This window comes from Ciconia boyciana, chromosome 1 (assembly GCF_034638445.1).
Source record: "Ciconia boyciana chromosome 1, ASM3463844v1, whole genome shotgun sequence".
Lineage (NCBI taxonomy): Eukaryota > Metazoa > Chordata > Aves > Ciconiiformes > Ciconiidae > Ciconia > Ciconia boyciana.
Genome location: NC_132934.1, coordinates 186748656 through 186767564, shown reverse-complemented (window position 1 = coordinate 186767564; position 18909 = coordinate 186748656). Strand labels below are relative to the sequence as shown.

At 39.6% G+C, this 18909-nt stretch overlaps 1 protein-coding gene across 9 annotated transcripts in view; it reads left to right on the top strand.

Moving 5' to 3' along the window:
* Positions 1 to 18909, top strand: part of ENOX1 (ecto-NOX disulfide-thiol exchanger 1) — a 394890-nt gene that overhangs the window by 338954 nt on the left and 37027 nt on the right. For all 9 annotated transcript variants that reach the window (XM_072850165.1, XM_072850170.1, XM_072850162.1 and 6 more), the window contains one exon: positions 8584 to 8768. In XM_072850165.1, coding sequence (XP_072706266.1) covers positions 8584 to 8768 — 185 coding nt within the window. The remainder of the gene's footprint in view (positions 1 to 8583; positions 8769 to 18909) is intronic.

The window sequence follows — 18909 nt, the reverse complement described above, 5'->3', positions numbered from 1 at the left end:
CTTTGATATTATTGTAACAAGGTGGTCTCTTCCAAATTCTAAATATGCATTTCAGTAATGTGATGTGACATCTTTGTAGGAAAAGTCCAAAACATTTAATGCTGCAATTTACCTGGGACAGAACTGGGTAAGAGGGGACTGGAGAATGTACTGCAAAATAGGTATGAGTGAGGGAAGAGAGAAACATCTGGAAATGTCAGGCAAGTGGGAATTACAAATGAGCAAAGAGATGGACTCGTGCGTTTGGAGCTGAAGGAGGAAGTGAACTGAACAGAACCAGTACAGAGGTGAAAGAGAGGAAGGTACAAAGAGAGGGGTAGAAGGATTGGCTTAAAGTGGGAGATTAGCCTTCTGTCTCTTGACCCTTTTAGAGAAAGATGGTTCACTGTTCAAGTGGGTTTTCTGCAGCCATGAGGTCTAGATAAAAGATCCCAAACTGAGCTCCTGAGCCAATGATTACTTGTAGGACTGTAGTAAGTAATCCGCATCTTATTCCTAGGACTGGCTAAAACAGTGAGATTAAATTGCCTTGTTAGTGTTTTTAATTAAAAGTCAGAGTTTGTGAGAGCATGGTGAAATACAGAGAGCCGGTACTGATCCACAGTCTGGAAAGTTTGGAAGCCACTAGTCCAGAAACTTAAAGCGGAGGTTTTCAGTTAATGATCTCTCTAGGGCTTTAAATAAAATGTCAGATATCGTGAGACTCATCATAACACCACAGGAGTTGGCAGCACTGCTCTCTGGGGCATTCTTAGTCCGCTGCAGAGCCAGCATTTGCGTGCTACTTTTTGTTATTAGGCCCAGCTGGACTGTAATCTGCCCTCCCTTTCCCTACACCTTCTTTGCTATTTGCAAAGAGATATGCTTCATTACACAAGAAATAATAAGTCTTCGTAAATTACTGGTGAGCCACATGTGTAGTAAACCTAGGAAAGAACTGTGCTATTGCTGAAGTCTGCTAAGCAGGAAGAAGTTTTGCAAACTGAGAAAATCTCTCTTCAGAGAAATGCTTTGGTTTCTCAAATGTTACATCTGTCTGTACTGGATGGGATGGATAAAATTGCAGTTAAATGATGGTGCAACTTTTCTTTTTTCTTTCTTTCTTTTTTTTTTTCCTTCTTTTTTTTTGGCAGCATCCTTCCATTTACTAATTGTTCGTCAGCAAGTTTTATGTGAATAGGAAGCCTGAAAATAATTCTCATGAGTATTCAATTTGAACATCTGGTATCATCATGAATGTAGCTGGTATAATGAGCTTCTCTGCATTGAACATAGGCTGCATGGTGAGGAAAGGACTTTGAAGCAACTGCACCTGAATAAAGCAGGTTTTGTAAAAGAGTAAATCTCCCTCCCACTGTGCAGGCCCTAACTCCGACTAACATTAATGACAATAACCCCTCCTCATATAGGATAATTAGTGCCCTTAGAGTTTAAATTTGCAGGTACTGACACATTCAAACGAAGTGTGCCTAACATTAGAAAAAAACGTGAAAATTGCTTCACTGTTTGGTTATATTATGTCTGAAGGGGGAAAGAAAAAACTGCTCATGGCTAGGTTAGCTTGTAATTGCCCCAAATTATTTATTTATATACCATTCTAATTCTGTTTTCAGAGTTTATTCAGACTAGTTAGTTAGCTGCTTTCAAGCTTTAACCAAAGGATTTTTTTAAAAAAAGCCAAGTGACATAGTCTATTTTTGTGGAAACATGGGAGAACAATGGAAGAGGCATTTATTAAAGAAAGCAGTATAGGAATAATGTTGCTTTTATCTGCTAATATCAGATGTATTTCTATGCACCCGTCATTGACATCCGAGCACTATTTATGCTGGTGATCAGGTATTTAGTAACTGTCCATAAAGAAAAGAAAGTGTACTCTAGGAACTCAAGGCAATGGATCAAAACCACTTTAGATATCGGAGGACTCAGGAGCCTGACATTGTTGTAAATTGGGCTGAGAAGATGCCTCAAAGCAACCAAGGTGTAGCTTAGCTTTCTCTTCCAGAAAGCTTCTTGGAGATACCATCAAAGAGTTGCTTTCCCAAATGCCTTTGAACTGTGCACAGACCATGTGTAACTAAAACTTGTTCTCAGAGCTCATTTTTTATGGTAGGGTTTACAAAGTCAAGTGTGAGACAAGTGGATCTATACCTGGCCAGTTATAGGTAATAATGGCCTCAACTCATTCTTCCGGGAGCTGAAAACTATTGGAGAATATAGAGAGAGGGTCAGCTTTGACAGTTCGCGGTGGAGACATAGGTTAACACTTCTCTAGTTGCTCAGTGTGTGGCCCCACCTCAGAGGCCATCCAGCTTTCCATCTGTGACGAGGGCCATGCCTTCCTTCCCACCACCTCGCAAACCTCCTGCAAACCCGACCTTCCCACCCACCTCAAGGCATGGGTCACTCACTGGCATCCCCTCACACACCCCCTGCCACTGAGTGACCGTGATGGGATCCTCAGACTGTAGCACAAAGTTTAATTTCGTGTGGGCTGAAGCACTAAATAGAACCTTATAGGGTAAAAATGAATGAGGCTCCAGTCGTCCCATCTAGTCTATGAAACTGAAAGTTTTTTCCTTCAAGGCAGCCCCAGTCTCAGCTTCGCCCTTTCCTGGCACATGTCAGCATGCACACACCAGTGTATCCTCTTACAGTTTTGCATTCAACATGAAACTGGGCCCATTACTCACTTTTGAACTCTTCCTCCTTATACCCAGTAACTGTTAAAAATGCCACTGCCTTTCTTGTGTGCCCACCAGCAGTCCTGCGCACTTCCCTTTCTCTTACTTTACATACTGAACTCAGGTCCAAAATCTTCTTTTGTTCCACCTAGCTCTTCCTGGAATCTGACCTCTGCCTTTATTCTGTCAAAATTCATACCCAAACCTTGTGAGCTCGTGTTTGAATTCCAGGAGTTCCATTTCACTTGAGCCCTTTCTCAAGATAACATACAACATATCTCCTAAGACCATCTAAGCTATACTTCTGCTAAGACCATCTTTCTTAGGAATGACAAATGCCATTGTTGTATGACAGCCTGTTTTGTACAGCATCAAGACATAGCTTATGCCCTTCCAGATTGTCCAGAAACATTTTTACTTGCTGATTTTCCCTTGGTTGTACTGCTTCACAGTTCACCTATTTGAAAAATAAGCAAGCTAGCTAGAGGCCAAGGATAACTTTCATTGTTTGTGTTTATGGTTGTGAACTTTGTGTCCTTATTTCTCTCCTCTCACATTCGTTCAGTCCCTCAAGCTGAAAACTCTTTGAAGAAGTAGCTGTGTCTTGCAAGAAGGCTTTTTTTGACATTGTAAATGCTCTGCAATGGGAGTGATGCAAAAAATTACCATAATAACAGCCATAATTTTGACAGTTTTTGATACTTTTCTTGTTGCTGTTATCAAAAGGAGCATTATATCATTTAAAACCTTATTTTCAAGTCAGGAAATTAGGATAATGGCATTAGCAGAACTCAGATAGCAGGAAGGTTTGGGAATATGCTCTTCATCTGTTTTCATCCATGTCACTGTATCGATACATTGGCATTTTGATTCAAGTTCCAAACCCCTGAGAAATTCTGCTGAAGAAGTTAAACTAAAAGTCTGAAGATAGACAAATAAGCACAGAAGTTTTCAGTTTTATGATCTATTTCTATTCAAGTATAGAAGAAGCTATAGAAAAAAAAATCTATAGAAAAAGTTCTCTAGGAGGACCTACAAGAAGTCTATGCTCTTGAATTTACAAGAGGGTTTTCTGTTATTGTTAGTGTTTGCTCATTTGTTTTTCAGATACCACTTCCAGATTGCCTCAGACTCTTGAGATAAGCTACTGCCTGTGCATTTCAACTCGGAGTGTCCCCAGTATGCGAATTAGTAGTCTGCCATTAATGTTAACCATAATGTTATTAGGACATCATCTAATGAGAAATGCACAGCCCAGGTGTGCATTAATAGCACTGGTAGAAAATTTTGGGTTCTCCCTTATTTCCTCAATAAATAGATACATTCAGAGACGTGGGGTGTTCACTTTATTTCTTGGCCACTGTGACATGATATGAGTCATAAAATACTGCAATTACCCTGTATCACCTATGAACACTTACTCTGTGTTGGCTCCAGTGGGCATTATTATGCATGAGGTTAAATGTAATGACAGAGTACCAGCTAAAAGTAAAAGGTACAGATCAGTACTACTCATAAAGAAACCACGCTCCTAACTATCTGAGATAGACGCCTTAGAAAAAAGAAATTGTTTGTTTCTTCTGAGACATCAATCAATGAGTATATCCTTAGATTTCAGTGGATTTCTGATCAGCCAGTCACTTCTTGATTTAAAAAGAGTGTCTTTTTGCTTTGGGTCTAGCCTGGGTCCACTACATGGAAGCTATCTTGCCACTGAGACTGTTGCCAAATTGTATATAGCACTTCTGCCTCAGCAGAAGGAAATCACACTAACCTCTTAGATGTCCTCAAAATATCAATGTGAAGGTTTCCCCCACTTACATATGTCTAATCTTCCTCCAGCCATTTCCCTGAGACGGGCAGGTATCATTTTGCATCCCTCAGTGAAAATGCTGAAAAGCGTATATTGAGCTGGTTTCCAGCTGTGTTTGTTTAGGTAGGAATATTTTCTTCCACTTGCAGCATGGGCAGCTATTTGAGATTCTTGTTGGAGTTTTCTTTTGATCTAGCTTCCATGTATATAGTTCTTCTGTAAATGCTTTCAGAATTCATTGTATTTTTATCCTAAGATACTTTTTAGCATGTGTCAGGGAGGGATTCTGTAGATGCGTATCTGAACTACCAAACTTAAAATGGCATGAGAAGTTGCATTGAAATGAGCTGAGTAAACTTTTTTTTTCAACAAAAAATATATTCATTAGCTTTGTCAATTAAGTGACAGCAAAACTTTCTCTAAAAATTTGAAAAATATTTATGTTTTAAAATGCAGATTCCCTTTGCCCAGAAATTCTCCTCTAATTTTAATTTAGCATTCATTGAAGTGCCTTTTTATATAATATATTATATGAATATATATAATTATTATAAATGAAATATAATTTAAAAATAAATTATAATTCATTTTATATATAATACATATTTTGTTTGGAATCAAAAGAGACATTCATCTGAATCCAGAATCCAGTTCACTAAATATAAATATCTTAAAAATATAGTTATGTTAGGTCAACATAAAGAATGTTTCTGATTTTGTTTAAAACAGTTACTCAGTGCTGAATGAGCTGGAGCCCCTGGGGTCCACCAGATGTCTTTCTTTGACTTATTCTCCTTTTCTGCTAACTGCTCTGTCTGCACATATTAGGAACCAACTATTTGTAGCTTTAAATTAAATAGCAAAAGAACTATGTGTATTTAATGCCATATCGTTTGTGGACTCTTATCTATAATTAATTCATTTAAAAGCTTGTGACAATTTAGTATTCTGCTACACTGCTGGTATATGTGTTTCATCCTCCTTATTTAAGGACACATTTCTACCTTGGACACTGTCTTTAATTGCTTACTATGAATGGCTAGGAAGATCACCAGAGTGTATAATAAAGTTGATAAGAAATTGTACACCTCTGGGAATCCTGCCTAATATCACAAACTTAACTCTGCTGTATTCTTATTGTGTCCCTTTAGGTTGTTTGGGATATTTCCATTATGTCTTAAAATAGATTGCAACCTCTTCCAAATACAGCCTTTGCCTTCTGGTGTCTGCAATCTAGAATAATGAGGCACCCATACTTGGATGGGAATTCTTGGTAGCACTGTAATGTAATTATTATCATATAGGTTTTAATACAGTATACTAAAAATAACTTCAAAATAAAATAAAATAATGACATTCAGAAGTGTAGGTCTGCATTTTTTAGCAGTGAAAAAGCTGTATTGTATTTCTAAAGGAAATATGGGTGGTTACCTTCACTGCTCATATAAAATGTGACTTGCTCCATTTGGATGAGTTATTTTCTTAAACCCTAATAGGTCCATCACCTACAGGTTACTTACTTTTGCAATATGTTGTAGCCCTTTCCATTTCCCCTGATTTGCTGCCCCTGTAGCAGACTTCTCCTGCTGTCCCTAGCCCCACTCAACATCCTGAACTCACCCAGGAGGGCAAAAGGAGACGAGATCTCCAACTGGGCTGTAGTGTGACCCAGAAAATACACGACAGCAGCTTTTCCAGGTAGGGCAGCCTGAACCTCGGCTGAATCTGGGTCCTAACCCACATTTTAGTGGGGACGGTGATTAATAGGTACGTAGGCTTTACGCCCTCCACTTATACAGCAGCTCTCAGAAGTTTATTAAGAGCTGGATTAGGTAATGGACCACAGATGAATTACTGCTCCCAAGCCACCATAAAACTTGAGCATGCCCATGATGGTCTCCTTTCGTGCTCTCAGAGAGCAGAAGGATAGGCAGTTTCTGGATGGAATTGAGTATTGGGTTTAAAAAATCTTTTTTTTTTTTTTAATTTAGGGAGAGTCTAATTGGTATGAGTAAGAGAATACAAATGGCAGAGAGAGACATTTTACCAAGGCCTATAGTGAAAGGACAAGGGGCAACAACCTTAAACTGAAAGAGGGTAGATTTAGATTGGACTTAAGGAAGAAATTTTTTATGATGAGGGTGGTGAGACCCTGCACAGGTTGTCCAGAGAAGTTGTGGATGCCCCATCCCTGGAATTGTTCAAGGTCAGGTTGGACAGGGCTTTGAGCACCCTGATCTAGTGAAAGATGTCCCTGCCCATGATGGGGGGTTGGACTGGATGATTTCTAAAGGCCTTTTCTAACCCAAACCATTTAATTTTAACTTGAGTTTTTGTTAGACCGAGGTTTTTATTTGCTTGGCCTTTTTTTTTTTCCTTTTAGCATAGCTTGTTGACTCTTAAAAAAAAAAAAAAAAGGATTTCATCCTCTTATTTGCCCATTGGACTCATCATTGCAATTTCTTGAGGGTAAATTTTGTCATGGAAGGATGATTACATGCTTTTCAGAACAATTTAATTTGATGTAACAATACTGTAACTGTTGCTAAATCTTCCAGAGAGATTCTGTAGAATATCCAAATTAAGCGCAATAACCAATCCATGTCTACATTTGAATAGTAGCTAACTGTACTTTAGTTTGGGTAATGCATTTGTGCTATTTTAAAATTAGTAAAAATTATCTGAGAAAAAGGTAGATTTGTCCTACCAAAGATAAAACATTTTTACTGGTAATAAAATATTGTGACATTCTATCTAAGTGCTGATATAATTTCACAAACATGTTGAATCTTGTTATCATGGGGAACAGGGGACTATGCATCTGCAGAAGGTCTAGTCAAGAGAGGCCTAACATTAAATGGAGTTAATATACAATTTCCTATAATTTGGAATTTAACCATATTACTATTGTAGGTGGGCAAGAAAGAATTCTGTGATACCAAGCCTGAAATCATTTAATCAGGAATGTAAATCAGTTATGTGCTTCAGTTACCAAATGTTGATAGAATTGGCTATGGTAGATTGTTGTTTTTTAATTACAGCTGCTCTGTAATGTTGTTGTGTTACCAGGTTCCAAGAAGGAAAATAGTATAGTATGGCAGTTTGCTATGCCAAATGACCACAGCTACTGCCAAATATAAATACTAGCAGGAGTAGGTTCTTCTATAGGATGATAACCACATCCCTAAAGTAATGAATGCCACACTTCCCTATATGTATTTATGTTTGGATAATTTATTTAAATAATGTTCCTAGTACATGCTTTATAGCCTTATGCCTTTTGCTACACAAATTTTAGCTTATATTGCAGACTGTGCAAGTCATTTGGCAAATGTAATTTCCATCCCTGCATACTAATCGATTTCTTCACAAACACCTGCTATCAGTTATGATAATAAAAATGCCATTCTAAATTGAAAAGGGGCCAAATGGAGCTTCCTAAGGAAATGACTTAAGTGTCTTTCAATGCCTTTAATGTAGTAATGTTCTTGTAGTGCCAACTCTTTTTTTGAGCATTTGCATTTTATATAATTTTACTCTATTACATCATTTTTCTGTCTAAATGGTTCCTCATAATCATTGCTACGAAGTAGTTCATAGCGAGATTGGAGAGGAATTTCTCTGTTTCCTCTCTCATGGGACTAAATCCAGCAACTTTACGTAGTCAAAATTCCTTCGCAGAGATCTGATTGGAACATCTGGCTGCTACACTAGTATAATTATTAAACGGTTGTATCAGTTCCTATAACATCACTGGGAAAATGTTGCGAAGTTGGTGGGTGCTTTGCCCTTGGACTGCATGCCAGTTTCCTCCTAAAATATAAGCCTATATTTAGCAGCCAGATTGCAAGTAGCGTTTGAATTATCCAGGGTCACTTTATGGCTCCTTCCATCCCAGGAAATAACTTCCCAGCAACAGTCTTTGCCAGAACCTAATCATTTTCAGCTCGGCTGGGTCTTGTCTCAGCTCTGAAATGTCTCACTGGCTTTCAGCTGTATTGTCATCTCCCTTGACAATGTCCTCTGCATTATTTGTAAGGAAACAATCCATTTTACTGATTTCTTCACATTTTCATTTTCTCTTAGCTCTAGCCGCCCAAGCGTATGCGCTAAAGGAAGAGAATGATAGTCTTCGATGGCAGCTGGACGCTTATAGGAATGAAGTGGAGCTCCTGAAACAGGAGAAAGGACAGCTTTTTCGAACAGAAGAAAGCCTTACAAAGGACCAGCAGCTGCAGTTCCTGCAGCAGACAATGCAAGGCATGCAGCAGGTATTGCTATGGAAGAAAAGCACGTGTCTTCTTTTTTAGGAAAGTGGTACAATGGAACTGTGCTTGTACTCAAGGCTCTTAGTCATGAAGGTCCTGATTTCTTTTCAGAGTCAAAATCTCGTGGATTTTAGATGGGAGAAAGAGGAGGAGGAATTGGGGACATATTTAGGGATAGTCATTTTAGGAATTCATAAACTGTAAACCCATCGATCAGTCAAAAAAACTCCTTATGCATGTTTATTTAGGAACAAATTACTTCGGTACATCCCCTATTGCTCTCCGCACTTAATGCAATTGGCCTTAATTCTGCACAAAAGTTCAAGAAAGTTTGGCTAGTGTAGCATAGCCAGTGCTCTGTGGTGCCTTCGTTTGCATTCATCTGCATCTTTAGATGCATCTCCACTTCTCAGCTTTGTCTTTTTTCTGATGACTCTTGTTTGAGGATGACTGAGACATCTCCAGCTTGTCCAGACTACCCTCCTGCTAACTTGCAAGCAGATAGCAACATCAATGCTATCGCCTAAGCTTTTATCATTTATGCTGACCCATGGATGTAACCTTTTCATTCAGGCAATTTTTAAGTGGTTTAGTGCAGCAACAAAGCTTTTTCTCTGATATCAGTCAGACAGAAACTGCAATGTGTCCCTGTGGGGGGGGCAGTTTATCTTATCCATTCTCCTTTATTTGTCAGTGTGCTCCTGATGTTGTGCTGAGCAAGTCTTGGCAAGCACATCCAGACTGCTCCCACTGCTTCGTCTGACATGTCCACTAACACATAAGCACCCCTCATTCAACATGCATGTGTATAACCTGTTTCCTGCCCAGGCACTTGTATTCAGCTGCTACATGACAGAGCACAAGGGCAGTGGCTCACCACGACACTGCATTGGGCTCCCATCTAGAATGGAGCTTCTCAAGATGTCACTGCAGAGGTTAATTTTGCCTCCTTCATCTGTGCCCTGAAGCAACAGCGTGGGCTCCTCTATCACTCCTGGTTATTAGATTCCAGAAGGGGACGAGTTGTACTCCCTTCCAGATTGTACTAAGCTGGTTTTTAATGACAAAAACCAGGAGACATTCATGTGCATATGAACTGCCTGGTGGGTTAGGAATTGCATTCCTATCACAGTACCAATTGAATCCTGCAAGTCTGCAAATCCCACCTAACACCAAATAACAGCACAAGACAAACCTACACATGTGTTTATATGAACATAAACCCCTTTAAGCCTGCAGAGTTTACAAAATTAGGGTGATTTATGGTATAGTGGAATAATTCTAAATAAAATATTTGAAAAATAGAAAATAAGTCATTGATAATTCAGGAAAAAAATCTTTCCTGAACTTAGGAATAAAAAGTCATTAATCAGAAATACTTGAGGTTTCAGTATACTTTAGATATGCTTGAGGTCTATTCATAATCTTATCCTTATATAAATGGATACTTAAATATCACTGGCTTCATTAAATTTAACTGCATATATAAATATTGTGCTAAATTTCAGCCTGGTGCTAATTCTCCATTAAAATTAGTGAAAAGTAGGCACAAAATACTACTAAATCAAAATGCTAGAGCCCTAACGCTCATTTTGCATTATTATAATTTCCTACCTGGGGTCTGGATGAAGGATAATCAAGTCTGTAGAATATAAATAGATTTCTGTTGTAACTTCAAGCAAATGTTAATAATGCAAGTCAATAACAGAAAGCGACTTACTTATCTCTCTGCTCAGCTAGCAATGGACACTGTAGCCCCTATTCCTCTGAGAGTTTCTATGTTCGTGACAATTTTGCTGTGAGGTTCTGAATTTTTCTAGTTTGCCATCTTGGGGTCAGACCTACTAAATCCCAATGGGATATAATTAGAGATGGCCCAAGGAGCTGGAGAAGACACTGCAGATAATCCAGTCTGACAATACGCTGAGGAGGGCAGCAACACAGAAGCACGGGAGGTGGAGTTCAGAATATTTGGTGGGAAATTAACAGTCAATTAAGCAGCTGGATGATGGCTTTGGATTTCAATGATTAGCCATAGTCATGACATCTCATAACCTTTGTGCCTTTCATGCAGTTCATGCAGAATATGTAGAAATAAACCTTTGATTTAGGTAGTGTCTGTCTTATCTCAGCTTGGTTTTGTAAATGTTGAGAGATGACAACCTTAGCTGAAATCCATCAGCATAGCAGGTGCTCAGCAGCTATGGAAATCAGTCTCTCTATGAAATATTAAACATATAGCCAGGACTTGAGTAGTAATAATTTAACAAGAAGACCTGTATTCCCTTTTATCCTTTTGTATATATTAAAATTAATTTCAGACAAGGTAAACTGAATGCCATTGAATTCCTGAAGCCTGCATATATGCCAGCATTAAAAAAACGTATTCTTCCTCCTTTCCTCTTCATTCTCCTCCGCTTTTTCATACACCTGTAGTTCTTCTGACTTTGAAAACTAGAGAACAAGTGATTTGAGCTGCAGCCTGAAAAGCAAATTTATCTGAGAAAAAGTGGATGCATTTTCAGAATCAAGAAATTTTTTGTAAACATATTTGGTGCCAAACAATAGCAAATAACACAACATCAATGTATTTTTAATGTCCTTCCACCATCTGGACTTTTTTCAGGATTCTTTCCCACATTTGCAGGACTGATGAAATGAATGTTTATTTTCTCTTCCATCACTCCGACTGATCCAAAGTAGCATCAGCAAAACCACACAGATGTTTGCTTATGAAGTATACCTTATGGGCACTAGTAGCAACCTGCTTATTTATTGTGTCTAAAAAAGAAAATCCTTTGGACTAATGACATTGAACTTATGGGGTTTTTAGTCAACTTCCTCCATAAAACTGTGTCACAGTTTAATTTCATACCCACTGTGAGATCTCAAACAAATGGAAATAATGTCTTGTATCCATGGTAACAAATGAGATACACTTTACCTGATTTTGAGATGGAAATTGAATTAACTTGTCACTGCTGCATAGGTGGTATTGCCTTCAATTTATTTCTATATGAGAACACACATACCAAGCAGATCACGTTTCAAATGGCTCTGTTTTTCCAGCAGTGTTTGGTATTCTCTAACAAAGACTGTGATCACAAGGAAGGATGTTTTAGTTGTAACTATTTTTACAATACTTCACAGCACAGCTGTAAGAATTTTTTAAATCTTGTCTCTCTGTCTGAAATGTTTTACCAGATACATGACTATAGGTAATGCAGAAAATATCACTTAGTAGTGTTGCTTCATGCTTGCCACTATAAGACTCAGTTTTCAGTGGGTATATAATTTCTTCAAGTTTTAACCATTTGGGTTAGCATATTCCATGTGGAGTAGGAAGCAAAATTCTTTTGAAAAAATTCTCATCAAAATGTTTCAGCCATTCCAAGAACAAAGCGTGAAAGCTATGCTTTTCTTGTTTGTTGTCCACCAAACAAAATTATTGAGGAAATGCACTTGCCACCTTCATGCTTTGAAACAAAGACTTGGAATTTGACAGCGAGTCGCTATTGAATTAATGATGTAGTTTCCATATCCTTTATAAAATCTGTCTGAAACTGATAATGTTACACGCCTTTGAAAAATGTCACTTTGCCACATAGGAGATGGCACTCAGTAGTGCATATCCAAGTAAGTTTTAGATTTTTACTGGTCATCCGGGGTTGTTCCTGAACCACCTCCTTAGCACAGCCATCAGTGCCATGTTTTACTCCTCAAGTTAGTCCTAAGTCTACAGAGCATACCTCCTTTAGCATGGCTCTCTAATTGAGCAAGTTAGTTCCACTTTTTCGTCAAGCTTAATTGGCCAAGGTATGGGGCCATGCTTGCATAGCTGTACTGATTCCTGAACTGGTTCATTTGCCAATAGACTGGTAATTCTGCACGGTGCTTCATTGCATCATGTAAATGTATGATAATGTTCTTTCCTCTCACAACTGCCTGAGCATGATAGGCTGAATTTAAGCTCCTGCAGGCAAGGGTGTCATCCAGAAATCCCTATTTAAATCATGATTCCACCTGTGTTTTCTCCAGGAAATGTACACAAGTGCCTACAGTTCTGCTACTGCGCATGCTGGGGTGTATCTGGGACATTTAAGAGGCACCTCATTGCCCCGGTCCCCTAAAGGGACCAATTCATTAGCTGAGCTTCAGTTCATACTCCTAACACACAGCGACAGCACAAACTCCGCTTTGTTGGCAGTGATGCATTAAAGCCTAGCCACGGGGTTATTGCAAGAGCAGGGGATGTGCGGGGGTGCCTCTCCTAAAATGAGTGCTCAGGGTGGAAAGCAAGAACAATAGGAACAGTCATGGGTGACAGGCGTAGGACTGACATAAAGGCTGATACACTGCTGTGAGTGCCACCAACTCTGTTAGCTCAGGATGGAGACTGAACATATTCTGGCCCTGTTGATGACCCACATGGGTGTCACTCTGATGCAGCATGATGAAAGACTTCTGTCTCGTCTTCTTTTTTACCCCAAACAATATCAATTTCACTCAAATAGTGATGCAGATTGCAAACCTGAGCACTCAGAAGCCAGGAATTGCCAGAATTACCACCTGTGTATTTTGCTTCATATACCTCAGAGACCCTTCCCCGTTTGGTGCCGCAGACAGAGAGTGCACAGTTAATCATTACCTATTCAATACCTTCCTGTCCTTGCTGTTCAATATGCAACTCTAGGTCTTACTGCAAAGGCCACATTGCTCCTGACATTTCCTCCCTACTGAGGACTAGCTTTTGCAGTTTACTAATCATTTAGCATGTAAAATAAATACCACGTGCATCTGAGACTTATACACCTTTTTTCAAAGGGCTCTGATAAATGCCAGATGACTAGCAAACATTTCGGGCTTTCAGTGTTCATCCAGGGAAGGACAGTTTGCTCTATGATATGCCTCACGGTTGTGGTTGGGAGGGTGAGAAGAGCTGCTGGAGTGCATCGCAGCTCCATCCTTACACTCACTGCTTCCTTTAAGGAGGATGGCCAGGGTACATATGTGGTGACGAGGACTATGGCATGCACACAGCTTCCACAGTACAGTCACTGGGAGCCAGATTAGGACCCTTTTGTCTAAGTGAGATGGTACAAGGGTCATCTCTCAGCTTTTTAAGCAAGATCATATACCTCTAACGTATAGTAACCATTCTGAATAGAAAAGCCAGAGGTAGCTAGTGTTGGCCTCACTGTGCTGCCTTTGAAATGAATTGGATTTCTACCATTCCCTGCCACTGGAGCAGAGCTAATCCATTTTCAGATGTCCTCACTGAGCTAGCAGAATTGTTTTTCTACAAGCAAAGATGGCATTGCTCAGGTCTTTCCTCTCCTATCCTATATGAAAAGTAGTTTTATCTCATCCAAGTCATGGAAGAACTGACTATTCCCATGGTCCACTCGCTTTCAGTGGGAGCAGGGAGGAAAAGCACATTTCTGTCCAGGAGGTTTCAACAGCTAGTAGGATAGGGCATCGTGAGACTTTTTTTCCACATCACTTTTCTAACCAATATACCACCTATTAAATTCCAATAACCCTCAGCTGGCATTTAGGTCTGCAGCTCTCAGATCCTTCACAGATGTTGTTAACTGTCACAGCCATTCCTTTCTCTCACATGCAAACTTTCTGAAATGTCAGAAGTCACAGACACATACGCTGTTGGCTGAAAATTGCCTAATCTGGTGCCACGTGAGTGCCATGACCATTATAACAACCATTTACCTTTAAATATACAGGTTATAGTAGCAGTTTAGCACTGAAATTAGCATCATTGTTGAATAGATGGAGCATGTTATGGCTATATTTATTAATATAGCCTAAATGCAGAGAAGATTTGTAGTCTTTTTTTATCCACCTACCTTTTGCTCACCAAACAACTATTCAGCATATAATACACCCAGTGTACTTACGCACAACTATAAACTGATTCTTCTCCAAATGCAGTATTAAAGAGAAGAGTAAATAAAAGAGATAAAAACATTACCCCTTGTATTTGCATTTTACCTGCTGAATAAACAGACCGGAATAATTAAGTTTGAAATGTTTTTTATTACTACTCTTGCAGTATGAATTCCAGTTAGATCTTTCTGTTTTCCTATAAAAGTGGCACTGGACTAGTAATGGCAATATTAATCAACACTGATAATATTATAGGGAATGAATACAAGATAAGTACAAGGGACTGGACCCAATGTCCAGATGTTCATTTCAAGGCCTATCTCTTCTTCTCTCACCCTATGGTTGATATTTGGAAACTGGTTAAGAAGTATGTCTGCTCCCAGGACAGAGAGAAATGTTCCCATAAGTACTATCTTCGTTCCCTTGTGCTTTTCAGGGCTCTGTACAGTACTGTCCACATTCCAACTTCCAGAAAATACTTACTCTTTCTGATTATATTAAAAAAAAAGAGCAGCTGGCAATTAAGTGCTAATTATTTACCAGATCTCAGACAAGCCAAATGAGTTCTCCTCTGTGTTTAACAAGCTTTTCTTATTGAAAGTAGTGTTTATTTTCCCACTTCTGCTACCACTACTTCAACAATATTAGGGGAAGTGTAAAGAAAGGCCCACAGATGCTTTAAGCACCATATTCTTGATGATAGCTGTTCTAGTGGTAAGATGGTGGAGGGTAGCATCTTTTTGCCTGCTACCACTGGTAAAGCTAAACTGAGATTGGCAGCAAGAATAAACACTTTGGAGAGAAACAATGGGGTGCACACATTTTATTTAGAATATGAAAGAAATCAACTAATATCTTCATTAACATGCTTGTGTAGTCTAGTGGTGGCGAAGGACCGATCTCATAAGTTTTACAGTCCAGTGATCGTATGTGAATTCTTTAAAAGATAGCATTGGCTTGCTGGTTACATAGTTCTCTAATGTGTTTGATGCTATCCACTACTAGGAATTTTGTTTCAATGGGAGTTACACTGGGTAAATTGATTCTCTTCCCTAATGTTATTCTTCTAATTAAAATGTCAGGTCTTTTTATTCTCCTTCAAAATAAATAAAATATTTCTTCTTGAATAGGAAATCAAAATTTAAAAAATCTAATTTGGTTTGTTGAGAAAGAGCATGCTGTATCATGCTCATTTGCAGTCCTATGAAAGAAGAGATGGGATCATACAGTTCAAGTGCCATTGCCTGGTGAGGAGGTATCCACAATGAACAGGTACAGGTGAAAGGTTGGAGAAGATGAGGTTGCTATGAATGGATTATCATGTCTTCTTTTGACTGTGCATTGTACCAGGTGCCGACTGGTTGCCTTGTAGGACAGATAGGAGGGCAGGGGGAACATGATGCTCATCTGCGATCATCCCTCTTCCTTTGATCAGGGTAAGAGCCCACCTGTCCCCTCACCTATTGCCAGTAAAGTCAAGAGCTATGTAATATGCCAGTCACCTCATTTAGCAAAGGTAGGAGGGAGCTTTATTGATGAGGTGCAATGGGCTTTGGTCAGACTTCTCCCCTCCACAGGCCACGATCAAAATCAAAGACCTTGTGTAATCTGCTGTGAAAATCAGAGCCCAGACAGGGATCCCTGATGCTAGCACTAAATATCTATTAGTAAATTGGGAGCATTTTACTTCTGAGAGGAGGGATTGATTCTGTAAGTTTCCTAAGGACTTGGGTCTTTTCCTCATTTGCTGCAAAAGTCCAGAGCTGACCAAAGAGAACTTGTCTTTCTTGAGGAGTAAGAGATATACTTAAAAATTACTTGGCAAAGGAAAGCTGTAGACTGGCTCTTAAGCCATTCATTGCACCATCCATGTTCTCCTTTCATCTGCTGTCCAACCTTCCTCTTGTAATCAGTGTGGCTGAATTACTACGCCTCATAGAAACAAAAGAAATTGAGAGCTATTTATCTGATATGTATTAGGTAGTCTTTAGAATCATAGAAGAACATAAGTCAGAAGGTATGTCTGGAGGTCACATACACCATGCCTCTGCTCAAAGCAGGGGCAGCTCTGGAGTTGTCTCAGTTTTGCTCAGGACCTCGTCCAGCTATGTTCTCAGTACCTCCAAGGATGGAGAGTCCACAGCTTCTCTGAGCCCTTGTTCAAGTGGCTGGCCACCCTCACTGTGGAATATTTTCCTAATATATAATAGAAATGTTTCTTGTTGAGTATGTTTCTATTCGCCCTCAGCTGTTATCCAAGAAAAGCCTGACTCCATCTTCTCTGTAACCTCCCTTTAGATAGTTTCAGTGTGTCTGTGTCCATCTGTCTGTTTTCTCATTTGGCATATTTCTCAGGTTTAGTCCTGTCTGCTCCTACTCTGAGTGCTGTAAAGCTGTAGGACCTTTGCAGTCAATGTAATAGCAGTGGGAGGGGAGCATGGCAAACATCTCCCCGCTGAAGCAGCTGGACAGTTCTTCAATAGTGCCACCATATGCACTCACCCATCAGGTGTGTGTCCAGCTCCCCGGCCCCCTCTGAGGTGATTAGCCTGTGGAGCTAACATGTTCAGCATGGTCTTTGCCTCTGGCCAGGGAGCCAGGAAAACCCACTTTGCAGGTGGATGCCCAACAAGCAGGAGCTGAGCTGTTGATCCACGTGCAGCTCTTCACCAGCCCAGGGCAGGGGGGTCAGGGCTTGGACTCTTTTGCCATTGCAAACCCCTCAATCCATCCAAATAATGCCATCCGCGTAGTTCCTATGACACAGGTGGGCCCTGAGAGGTGGGAGGGATGAGAAACATTGTGCTGTGTTTCTTTTTACTCCCTTAAAAAAATCCACAATCATACTTTTTATTTTAATAATATCTTGTCATACATTAGGATGGCATGTATGTTGCCCTTACTGCTGCAACATGGCTAACTTCCTTGAGGGCTCATTTCTAAAGCTTCTTTGACTTGTCTTTCACATTCTCCCGTTTCCTTGGTGATTTGTCTGGCCTCATCAGCGTCTTGTTACTAATGCATATTTGCTCAGCTGGGAAGTCACTTTCTCATTATTCAAGCCTGCCATGTGCTGGCCATTTGTGATGCGAAATCTTGTCTGTCTTACAGAAAGAGAAAAACACTCTTCCAGACTGTCTGTGGAAGCACTGGGAGAGGGATTTGTATTTTTATTTTGCAATTGGTTGTGTACCTGAGATTTCATTTTGATTCATTATTTCTTTTCCTTCTACCTAAGGAGGATTCTGAAAAGAAATATTTAACGTATTTCCCCTCTGTATTTGTGAAAAACTTCTAAGAATTTTGAAACACTTATTTTCCTTGCTTATTTTTGTCCTTTTCCATTTGGCAAACTCTAACTTCTTCTTTCTATAAAATAAAGTTAGAAAAGACACAGCAAGGTGTTACTTGGGGAAAAAAAAAGAGAATAAAACCTCAGAAATTGCTAGCATAAGCGAGTGTTTTAATTTTTAGGTGAACTCTGCAATCTTTTCAATGCCTGTGATTTCACATTTTTTATGTATCTCTGAATGTATGTAGCTATGAATCTCTGATTCTAGTGTAGTTTAGGGGAAAGGGGGAAAGGGCTGCACTTTTGCACAAGTGAGAACTGCTTCCTGGGTTTACTGTTTAGTGTGCAAGTTTTGGTTTCACTGGGACTGAAAAAGGTAGCCTTGGTTGGGATACAGCCTGCCTATTTGAGGCATGTAAGTTTTGCCTTCATTTTAGCCACCTAGTGAATCAGATCTCCCCATATTTCCTGTATAGGGATATATTCCCTATAGGTAGTATGTGGAGAGTAATATGCTGTCCCCAAATATTATATGGGTAGGAGAATTCAATTTCCCTGAGTTCACTAGGTGTCTAAGATGGCCGTTCAAATGAGTTGGCTCAGTCAGGCTGTGTAAGACCATCCCTCTTTGACTGATATACTCATTTCAGAAGAGTTTACCATAGATCTTTTCTGGACACTCTGCAGCTACTCCAGAAATGGGAGAGAGAGTCTGTGCCTCCTTCCCATGGCTGAACAGGCTGGGTTTGCTTGAAACTGCCTGCACAACCTGCGATCAAAGTCAGCGCTCCCACCTCAGAGGTGTTCTTTTGTCTGCTCTTTTTTACTTCCCTTTCTTTAAGGTCTTTGTAACCTTTTCATACTTCCTTTCAAGCAGCTGTAGAGAAAACCATAACCAAAATAGCAGGGGCAGGACCATTCAGCAGTATAACAACTGCTAAACTTGTG